The sequence below is a fragment of the Protopterus annectens genome, chromosome 9.part0, assembly GCF_019279795.1.
Source record: "Protopterus annectens isolate FY-2018-M chromosome 9.part0, PAN1.0, whole genome shotgun sequence".
Taxonomy (NCBI): Eukaryota; Metazoa; Chordata; order Ceratodontiformes; family Protopteridae; genus Protopterus; species Protopterus annectens.
In genome coordinates this window covers 646,474,964-646,486,289 of record NC_056743.1, presented here as the reverse complement: position 1 = coordinate 646,486,289, position 11,326 = coordinate 646,474,964, and the positions used below count along the sequence as shown (strand labels likewise).

General features: G+C 39.6%; 1 protein-coding gene across 8 annotated transcripts in view; it reads left to right on the top strand.

Annotated features, from left to right (window-relative positions):
• The first annotated feature begins 866 nt into the window (after positions 1–866).
• DDAH2 (dimethylarginine dimethylaminohydrolase 2) overlaps positions 867–11,326 on the top strand; it is a 385,101-nt gene continuing 374,641 nt past the window's right edge. The window contains exons 1-2 of one of the 8 annotated variants that reach the window (XM_044083232.1): positions 867–1,401; positions 2,208–2,857. In XM_044083232.1, the coding sequence (XP_043939167.1) occupies positions 2,549–2,857 (309 nt within the window). In that variant the 5' untranslated portion in view covers positions 867–1,401; positions 2,208–2,548. Of the gene's footprint in view, positions 1,402–1,530; positions 1,896–2,079; positions 2,099–2,207; positions 2,858–4,897; positions 4,921–11,326 lie in introns of those variants that run through there. The other 7 variants (XM_044083225.1, XM_044083229.1, XM_044083228.1 and 4 more) reach the window with 7 other exon arrangements.

Sequence of the window (11,326 nt, the reverse complement as noted above, 5' to 3'; positions counted from 1 at the left end):
AAACCAAAGGAGTAACACCAGTATGTTGTATTTATTGAACACACAGGTGTACTCCCTCACCCCCACATGTGTGAAATTTACACCTATACAAAACATTCTGAAGGACAACATCATAATTTTGAGGGCTAGCAGTTAGAGAAGTATCACATACTTGTCAACTATATAGATTTTCACAGAATGTCCAGAATTTTTCCTCATATTTTTGGTCTGTTTCTCATAAAATTGTGTTTTTTTTCTCGCAAATCATTTAGGATTGAGTAAAAAAAATAATGACAGATACTTGAGACTCAGGCTTCATACACTTAAGAAAATTCATGCTAATGCAAAACATGTTATTTTATCCAATTTTTAAGTTTGCAACAGCAGTGCTTAAAAATTTTCACTATTTTTGGACCGTTGTGTCCCCCAATTTTTTAGGCTTTGCCCATGTTTATTTCTCCAAGAGGTTGATAGTTATGGAAATATGGTCAGGTTATGTGAACCGATATGCTAATTTTCTTCCACATCAGTTTGTTTCTGCACATTACAACCAGATTAATGCAAAGTCACATGCTATGCTCTATCCAATGAAAAATATGCATTTTGGGGGTCCATTTCAATATGAATAGAAAAGACAGTGCTTTTCTAAGTCTTGCAGACTGCTCGTGTTTTATCAGTCGAATGCAAACACAAGCAAAGTTTCCATACACGTTAAAAATCTCAAAACGTTTCACAATGTAGATTTGCAAATATATAGAGAACCCAGTATCCATAATATAAAGTCACACATCCAGTTTATTAGGGGGAACCTTACCAGCAAACAGATGGTTAAACTGGGATTTACAAGGGCCCCTCCCCCCTCTTTGTGCCAATTTTAACGATTTTTTTATTCAGTGAGAAAGCTCGAGTGAAGGAAGAAAATACCAGCAATGTGCGTGCGGCAACCCCAACCCTTACTAACGAATATACGAGAGAAGGACATGGAATAAAAGTGTAATACAATAAATAATAACAGAAACTGCAATTTTTAAGGGCGGGGGAGGAACTATCCGTCATTCTTAAATACAATCAGACCTGCGAAGAAAGCTCAGACTGAGAGAGGGAGGAGTCGAGAGCCCGAATAATTGGAGGAAGGCAAATAAATCATAAAAGTCCTTTAAGAAAGGAATGAAAACTTTACTGTCTAAAATGAGGAAGGGCTGGTAGGACATTGTGGTGGCGAGCATTTGGGACGGGCCGCTAGGAACTTGGAATGAGTACAGATAATGATCTAGGGAAGGCAAACACTAATGAAGAAAATAGTGTGAAAAATACGCCTCGTCACTAAATGTGAAGGAAAATACTTGTAAGAGCCAGCGACTTTTCTTAGTCCCATTTCAGGATATCTGCAGGCTAAGCAGAAAAGAACAGACCCTGCAAAAGGTAGGGATTATAGTATAATATAACGGAGTTCATTATTACTTATTGGAACATAGGTGGGTGGGGATGCTGCAAGTTAACAACAGACGCAGACGGTCAATGGAGAAAGGAAAGAAATCGCGATAGTTTGTAGGTGGGCGGTGGGGAGATGGTAGGGGTGAATTGCATTATTCTGCTAGATATGCTTTGTATTTTGTCTTTGAGAAGCTCTCTTGTTAATCTATGGGACGTAGAAGGAAAGAGGAAGGCTGAGAGTTTAACTTGAAGAGACTGTAAGTGTAGGATTTGATCCTGCATAGAAAGGAGAATCACGAAAAAGGCATACTATTTTTTGTGTATTAAATAGGCAGCCTTTCACCAGATCTGCAGGTGTGGTAGCAATTGAAGCCTGAGATTTGCTGAGAGAAAGAATGGGCAACTGACCGGTTATTCCTTTATCCTTTTACTGGTTTCATTTGATCAACTCTAGGTTTTTGGGTAGCTCAGGAGGGAGAGAGGTAAAATCATTAATCTCTAAATAACTAATTTTTGAAATATCTTGCTTTTGTAGTTGTAGGTTTGTTGTAGTCTTTAGAAGTTAAAGAATTGTGGTTAAAACAGTAACGGTTAATAATGCTAATGCAAAGTTTAGGGGGGGGGGGTGCATTTCAATAAACTCATTTATAGCAGTTTCTCCAACTTAAAGGTAAAAGGCTCACTGGTGAGGCAGAAGTAAATTTCACCTCAATTTGCATCAAGTAGAAACCGTTGTATAGTGTCACTTTCTAAACAGTGAAACATTTTTTCTCTCTTGTTTCCTCTGCTTGCAGCACTGTATGAGAAGGAGCCTGCAGCCACACCAGTCCTGAAAGAGACGCTTCAGAGAAGGGAGCAAAGATATCGACTGAAACAAAGGATTGTTAACTTTTTTTTTTGTTTGTTTGTTTCTGGAACTTTTGTTGGCTTTATTCTAGCCTTTCAGAGACTGGGAAGAACAACTGGATTACTTTTTTCTGAGTTGATCAGAGCGACCACTTTCCCAGGTTGGAGGTACTTTTTTCTCCCAAGTATCTCTTGGTAAATAAGCAGGCACCATTGGAGACAAGTTGCTGGGAGTATTTTTATAGGTTTGAGTAGAAAAAAAGGGGGGGGACACATTAAACACTCCAGGATGGCATGCACATCAACATTTGGCAAATACACTCATGCTATTGTGAGAGCAATCCCCTCCTCTTTTGGTGGTGGGCCCGAAGCAACAGTGGATGGTCAAAAGGAGGGTCCAGATGACATTGACTTGGCAAAGGCCCACCGCCAGTATGGTGTTTACACTGGTATCCTGCGACAGAAACTAGGCCTGCAGTTGATTGAAATTCCTGTAGATGAAGCTTTTCCAGAATCCGTCTTTGTTGAGGACATTGTAGTCGTTCAGGGTGATACAGCTCTCCTTACCCGGCCATGGGCTCCTAACCGCAGGAAAGAGGTGAGAGGAGGAGGAAGAGCATGTGTATTGATTTTTTTTCCCCCCCAACAAGACTAAATGTTATTGAGCATTCTGCTATTTTTTCTGTAAGAGGCTTAACAATTGTAGTAAGTGTTGGATATGTTTCTTGGCATGACAGTTTTTACTATATATCATACCTACATATGTGTGTATGTATATGTGTATGTATGTATGTGTGTGTATGTGTGTGTATATATATATATATATATATATATATATATATATATATATATATATATATATATATATACACACACATGTGTTATAATGTGTATGGCAGTAAAGTGACTTGTGTTCGACAGCAGATGATTGTCAGTTTTATTGTACCTATTACTAGTGACCTTAGAATACTTTGTGAGCTTGTGCGCTGTCATACATTTTACAGCTCCAGGCAGGGTTTAATGGATCACATTTTTGCACTGGCGAGGGGTGGTGAGATGGGGTTGAACTGAAGCTGATAATACAAACTGTTGTGTTAACAAAAACTAGACTTCTAGTCTTTAATGGCAGGGGGTGGGGATCTTGAATACCTCCTGATCATCCGCATGCATCTCTGCTTCACTATAGATATGCTGAATATTAAGTATGTGTGGTAGCATTCGGTATGTGATTCATGAAATTGTGGGTGGGTGGGTGGGTGGGTATGCATACCTCCCTCTCAAGCACAGGAAATCCGTACAAAGCCAGTAATAATTGGGGGACAAATCTGCAAAATCAGGAACAGATTTTGTTGCTGTTGCTAGAATAGCAGGGTTTGCATTAGCATGCATTTTCTGAAGCATATGAAGTCTGAAATTCAAGTGTTTGCCATAATTTAGTGACTTCAGTCCTAAACCATTTGCCAGAAAACCCCAACTTTGAGGAACAGACCAAAATGTAGACATTCTTTGAAAATCTTTGCACTTATGGGGGTATGGCAGAGTACCCCAGGTATTTCTGGAACACAGCTAGTCTGCTGTCCTTATGCCATTGGTGGGTCGTATCCCAGCACCCTTGCTGTGACCCCATAGTCCTAAGAAATGCTCATCCAGTAATGAGACAGTAGCTGCCAATGCTGTACCAGGCCTGTTTGTGCATGGTGTTCTCACCCGTAACCTGTTGGAGAGTGAAGCTTGCAGTTGTGTCCACCCTGTCTTATGTTAATGGTGCACCCCCATTGGATATCTTTCATGTAGTACTGTAGAACTCGCCCACCCTTACAGCATGCCTCCTCACTGTGGTTAAATTAGCTTTCCTGCTGCTGGATACCATCCCTGTGTGTCTAGTCTGAGCCTAGTGAATGTTTAATGTCTTGCTGGTGTTCATACTGACCAGTGCATATTTTTAATTGTATTATCTTGTATTTAGATAAAAGTTGTATTAAGATGAGATGTCATTCATAGTGTAATATGATAGCTAATATTTTGTTGTGATTTAATTATAGCCCAAGGTATTTTTTCCTAAAACAAAATATTTGTAGTTCTTGTGTTTCTGATTTATTGGGCTCAGTCAGCTCTGAACTGTTTTGTGGAAGCGGAAAAGATTTATTTGGATTAGTAATATTTGAATTTACATTGCTTGGGAAGTAAGTGTGCAGTGACTGTTGCATGATGTTCCATTCGCTGGTTGTTTTTTTTTTTTAAACCTTGTATTATCAGTAGTAGTAGTATTTTGATTTAGGAGTAAGGTGTACACCTGCCCATTTGATGTGGATTTAACTAGAAACATAGGTGCTAGAGGATTGAGGGACTGACACTTGCAGGTGGCTGACACTCTTGTTAGGGGCTAGTCCTGGCCACTAGACTTCCAAACACTTCATGTGCATTCAATGCGTTACTCGCACTAAAAATGTGAGTATTCTGGGCTGGCAGAGTGCATGTTGGCAAAAGGGGCAGAGCTAAGGGATTTATTTAAAAAAAAATGTTTCCCTGTTTGTCTGGTGACTCTCTGAATTGAATCTTTCTGCATCATCACTAGCAAGATTAGTACCACAGGACTAACTTTTGCTGCAAACTGAGGACATATGCAGATAGCTGGAATGCACTGTTGTTTGGCAGATGTCAGTAAGTGGATAGTGTAGCAGGGAAATAAAGCTTTTAGATAGGGTTAAGGTAAAACGTGTGCATTTTTTTTTATTGATGCACATATATAGTACTTTGAAATGCATTAGTTGGTTCCCATACATGTTTGTTTTAATACTGAATTGTTGTTTCTTGTTGTAGAAGTCTAGATATACAATTTGCGACCTGAAGGTTTTTTAAGTTTCACGTGTCCGTCTGAGTTTGTTTTTATTGATATGTTTTAATAGCTTTAATTAGCAGTCTGCATGTTGCAGCACAGAGTTATGGGTAATGTAAAACAAGTTACTTAATTGGGCAGTCATCGACCTTTTGGTTTTGGTACTACAGCCTTGTGTGATTCTCAAAGGTGTTCACCTGCAAGGTGTAGTTGACGGCATCCCTTTTCAGTAAGTTAAGGGAAGCAAGTCTCCTTTTGTTAGCCTGATTTCAGTATTCCATGAGGTCAGTGTGTGTGATTATAACCCCGAGAAGAATTCCGGGTTCCTTTCAAGTAAAATGTAAAAATAATAATTTTGTTTTTAAAAGTAGTAATGGTGCTTACATCTACTTTAAAAAGGCCTTTATTTTAAATTTCTGTTGAAAATCATAAGCAATTTAAAGAACAATTTAAAATTGGGTAAGTTGTGGTAATTTGGACATACAGAAGACAAAGGGAGGAACCACCATGTTTGTTATCTTAGTCCTAGAATGATGTTTTTGTTTTAGATGTGGTAGTAAGAGATGTTTGCAGTAGGTGTTTGCTAATGAAGTGGAGGGTTAGTTCCACTTTTGACAGTCTGTTATTGGCATACAGTGATCTGGCAGCAGTGTCATTGCCTAGAGTACAGACTTGAGTGGGGTAGACAGAAATATGGCTGCAAGGATTGTAGTTCTTCACTTGCATGCTTGTATTTCTGCTGCACAGTTCCAACAGCTGCACTAGCTTTGCAAATTTTAGGAACCATGCTTATTTTGGTCAAACTTGGTATGGCGTTTCCTGACCTCTACCTTTGCTGCACATATCAAGAAGAGTTGTTGCATGAGGGAGTGGCTGTAGGGAGTTGCCGCCCTTCTGCTTTTCTGGGGATGGGAGTGAATTTCCTATGAGGGTAAGGAAAGAGTATTATCTGCTTGGAGAGCTAGTAATGGGAGACTCGTTTAGCCCTTCTGTTGTAAGGGCAACACCATGTCTTTGGGCTAATCCTTTTCAGGGTTAAAGATACAAGCTGCTAAACATATTCATCCTGTGGCTACTATGTTTTGATTCCCTCCAATTTCATTTGCCTCCTGTTTTAACACTGAGTAAATAATTTGACCCAGACCCCTACCATACCTGTCTTAGTGAATTAAAAACATTCCACCATGTTCTTGCTAGGGCACCAGTTGACCTAAGGCCGCTCCCAGCTTTCCATACCTCTTAATTTCTGTGGTGTTGAATCCCTGTCATTCTGTGGTGGGCCTGCCTTGATCGAGCTTTTTTCAGTCATATTTACCATGCTGTTATTTCTGCTTTTATGAAGAAATGACAGGCAAATGTCTTTAACTGGAAGTGATTTGGCATAATCAAGAATGGCACCATGAAAAGGAACCAAAAGTCTCCTGACCTCCCAAGTTTTTTGAACGGTAGGAAGTTGTTGCTTTCCTTTAAGGGCTTTGCAGTACTGCATTGTTACTTTTAGTTTACTCCATTAAATGTGAAATATCCTACAGATGATCACATTTAACATGGTTTTCCTTTGTATTTACTGTTAAGACATGTCATTATAAATCTTTATGAATTAAAGTGTGTGTACTGAAGAGTTGAGCATTAATTAAAGCTGCATAGTAAGTGTTGCTCTTTATTTTTCTCCCCTGTGACACCCGAGCTTTTAACTCTATTAACATTGATGCCCATTTCTGATTAGGCTCTTTTGTTGTGTGGGTTTTTCTCTTTGATTTTTGCTAAGTTTCCTGATCTAGAGTTCACTATCTTATAGTAGAGCAAATATGTATAATATGTATATCAATTTTTTGGAATTACTGTATTTCACATGCAGAACGCCGATAAAATAAAAACAAATTACTTGTTATAAATTTAATAACCTGAGAAAAAAAGAGCTTTTATGTAGGTGTAAGTTAAGTCTCAGTTTGCAGAAGTATTTAATCATATTCAGTGATGTAGCTCATATAACTTCCAACACTGGTTTTACAGAACAAGACTTGTTGAAGCCTGTCTCAGTTAATGCATATAGTCTCAATAGCCATATTAATGGCTGTGTCACTGAATGTGTGGTTGATATTTATTTCTGTGATAGGGACCTTATACCTGAGAAAGTGATTTTATATGTGAAACCCCCACCCCAATTTTTTTTTTTTTTTTTTTTTTTTTTTTTAATAGCTGTGTTCTTTTTTATTTTATTTAATGTTATAGTAGAGCCATGATTTAGAGGTAAAGCTTGTCATTTAATCTTGGAGGATATTTTCCAGATCTTATCTGGCTTATACCGAGAGGGTCATCTTCACTGCTGCTGTATGAAATGAGACCTAGAAGCATGTTGTTTTCCTTCATCCTACTGTGGACGTGAACTGTGGCAGTTTGTTCTGACTTGCCACCAAGTCTAACCTGTGGTCACATTTGAATCTGCTTGTAGCACTTGCCCCAGACTGGCATGATCTACTGCAGATGGCACATCTGACAAGTAATTTTTTTTTTTTTTTTCTCCTTTCTTACTCTGGTCCCTGTAACCCAGCGACAGCTGTTGTGTGGTTCAGGAAGTGTGAGCCTAACATTAGTCATCCTGTAAGGCATAAGGTCACTGGGTAAGTGTTAACATCTCAGGAGAATTGAAATCCTTTTCCTATATACAGCCTGAAGTGTTTAGTACAGTCCATGTATAACATTAATGTGAGTTTTGAAGGAATGAAAAGGTAAATGCTCATGCACTTTGCTGTATGCTTATAAATGTTGTATCGCTGATTCTTTTGCTGTTCTGTAAGATATGGTACTTTTGTCTGTGTTCATGTGCTTAGTGCTTTCCGTGGTTATCTTTAATTTCTTTATCCGTTTGTGTCCCCAGACCACCTCATTTCCCCCCCCACCCATTGTTGGCAACCTTCAGAATGCAGTCAGCTTATCTTTGTAGCCCATACCTTGTCCGCTACAGGTTTGATCTCTTCTGTCATATGTTGGGGTACTGGAGGGGAGCCCCTATATCACCTTGTGTACTCTTATGGTTAGAGAACCCTCATTTTCACTCAAGTGCAGTTGTGGTAAGGACAGTTTTCCTACTTTCACTTGGTACTTGTGATAAGTATCACTAAACTAGTGACTGCAGGATAGTTTTCCCTCCTTGCAGTGTGATGTATGTTTGTTCATATACTAAGAGATGCCTGGTATATTAACTATTTTGCTGCAGAACATCTGGGAATAAAATTGTTTTGCCTTCCTTCATGTCAGTTATGTATTCTGTGTAGATGAGTTGAAAACTTGGATACCATTTGGGGGAACAGAGTAGACCTTCTCATTGCCTCGGCCCTGTGAGGAAAATCTAAGGACCTCTCCCCACACATTCTTTAAAAAATCTGAACAGTAAAGTGTCGCATTAAATTGAAGTTGTGCTCTGTTATCAAGGTGTTGTCATTTTCTTTAACAGCTTTCATTTTTGGATGTTTACCTTTTCCCTTTCTGAACAGATGTCTGCTAATTGTTCATGAACCCAGGGTGCTGGCATAACTCGCTGTCTAAAAGTGACCCCCCCCCACTGCCAGCAATTGGACAGAATTTAGACTGCAGCAGTAGCTTGGCTTGCTGTTAAGTTATAACTGCACTGTGTATTTTTCTTCGGAGTTCATTGCATTACTTTGGTTATAACACAACTGTTCTAATGTCTTTCAGTCTCCTGTGTTTGTATCGGGTGCATTAAGAAAAAGCTTTTTGCAACTCAGTTTTGGCCCTCCTGAGGACATGCATTTGACTATTTGGCATTTTTGTTATGGTGGCCTTTTTTTGTCTTGTCTTGTTTTGCATATCTAGTTTCAGAGCTAGATATTAACTTTAGGTGGGATCTTGCCTAGAAAGCCTGTGGTAAAGAAAAAGGCATTAAAGTGTTTTGGTCCCTTTTTCAAACAGGTGTAATAAACCCTTAAAGTGGAGTATAGTATACAGTGAAAAAAATTCATTCGGCTCTTGAAGCTAATGGGGGGGGGGGGGGGGTGCATTTTCTTAAAAACAGCCCCCACAATTTTTCTCATAGCTGAGCACTCCTGCCATGACATCTTGGGAACCTGTTGGAACAAAGCTTCATTAATGTGTAAGCTACTGAATTTCCGTGGTGTATGCGTTATTAGGAGTTTCTTACTTTAATAAGAAAAAAATTGTCCACTAGGTTTTGCTGGTGGAATACCTTTCATTGAAAATTAACACGTGATGTAGTGAAACCAAAATATGAGAAGAAATTTGAGGGAGAAATGGCTTGCAGCTGTATGTAAATTGCTGCCCAGTACCTATCTTGACGATAGTTTTAAGGAGTAATTAAGAGTAATTCTAGACAAACTGAGTGAAGAGTGAACCCCTTTTTTTTTTTTTTTTTTTCATGGAATAGTTGCTGGTAGACTAGGAGTACTGGTAAAATGAAAAGGGGCAGGTGGATTAGGTTCTGGTTAATGCTGAGTCTGTGGGGATACTGTAGGAGGCACTGTTGGAAACCAGTGGAGCAGATATGTCAGCAGTTCTAGAACCATAGACTTGTAATGCCACTGAATGGGCATTATGAGTAGCTTTCTGACTGTGTCTGAAAAGGATCAGGAATTGTACTGTATGTGTGCAAGGGTATTGGGAGATGGTGGAGGAAAAGAATGGGCAGATCCTAACATGGCAAAACATACTAGTCTTGGTGCGCAGATTGTTCAGTGGTGTAGACACTCGGGATCTTGAAACTGGCTTGTATGTTGAATTGTCAGAGGCAGATAACAATTAGGTTTGGAAGTCTGTGTAACCGAACCAGTCCTGAGGATAGTAACGGGATGCAATCCTCCTTAAGAGGAGGATACCGACTGATCTAATTGGCTTTTGAAGAGTATTGATTTTTGCGAAATGGTATGAAATCCTAAAACCAAGGCTAATATGATGGACTGCAGGGAAATGTTAACAAAAGGAATGTTGGGATAACTAAAAGGTTGCAGAAAACTGGTAAGGAAAAGTTGGAAGTCTTAAGTCAAGTGTGCCCCCCCCCCAGAAAGTGAAGCTAGATGAGGGGTACTTGATAACTGAAAGAAAGAGTCCAGCATAAGAGAAATCTGGGACGTTGGCAGCAGTGGAATAGAGATTAATGGTAGTGATGAAACCACAGCAAAATGCGCAAAGGTCAGCATAAAACACTGGAAAAGCTGGTACAGATTTTTCAGAGATGCATACGTAGCAGGTGATTCTTGGGGGTGGGGGGACTTCACCCACCCTACAAAAATACTTATTTGTATGTTAAGTTTTAGATGGGAGGAGGAGTTTTGGTATTTGTGGCTGTCAGACTGATGTGCTCCCTGCTGAGTTTGTGGCTCGTGACTGTTGTCCTGTGACAGTGTTTATTTCAAGTCAGGCTGTCGGACCCCAGGGAAAGAAGTAGACATTCCAGATGCACACCTGACATCTCTGTAAAATCCTTAGTCTTTTAAACTGTTGTCTGTGCTTTTCAGATCTAAATGTGAGCATCAACATGCATACCACTGCTAGAAACAGTTCTAGAGATGTGTAGTTGCAAAGCTGGATTAGAGCAGCAAAAACCTTTTGGTGGATGGCTGCCACTTCACAGCCCAAACTCTTTCGGAATCTCTCTGTCTCTAGTATCCCATTACTCCAGACTTGTGTACTGTTAGTAGCAGAATATAAACATTGGTGTGTCTCACTTCTGCATCTTGGGGTCTACTTTGTACTTGACACATTCTAACAATAACTTCTACATGGATGTGATGTCAGTCCCCATGCTCACCACTAACAGTGTAGAGGGCTGTGCCCTTGAAATGCATTGGGCACAATTTCCCTTAAGAGCACACACTCAGCCCAGGGTCTGGGTGTCTGTATTTGTCTTTCTCCAGGTCCCCAGTAAGGCTCCCCATTGGCACTGTGAAACCACTGTTTCATGTCCCTGGCCCAAGTAGCTGTGACACACAGTGAGATTTAATTTTCACTGACACACACCCCTGGGAAAGGCTGGCACAGATTATCCACGCTTGTCAGCTTTGCCCAGACTATAAGGTAGATTCACTGCCACCACTCGGTTACTATAAGGCTCTTAAAAGGGTATCCAATTATGCTGAGTGAAGTTAATATTAATACAAATGGTAATGTTGACCAAACAGCAAGGCTTTCAGGAAAAAAGTTATCACCAAATATGTGCAAATGCTCTCAAACCTTAAATATTTTCGAAAAAAAGAAGCA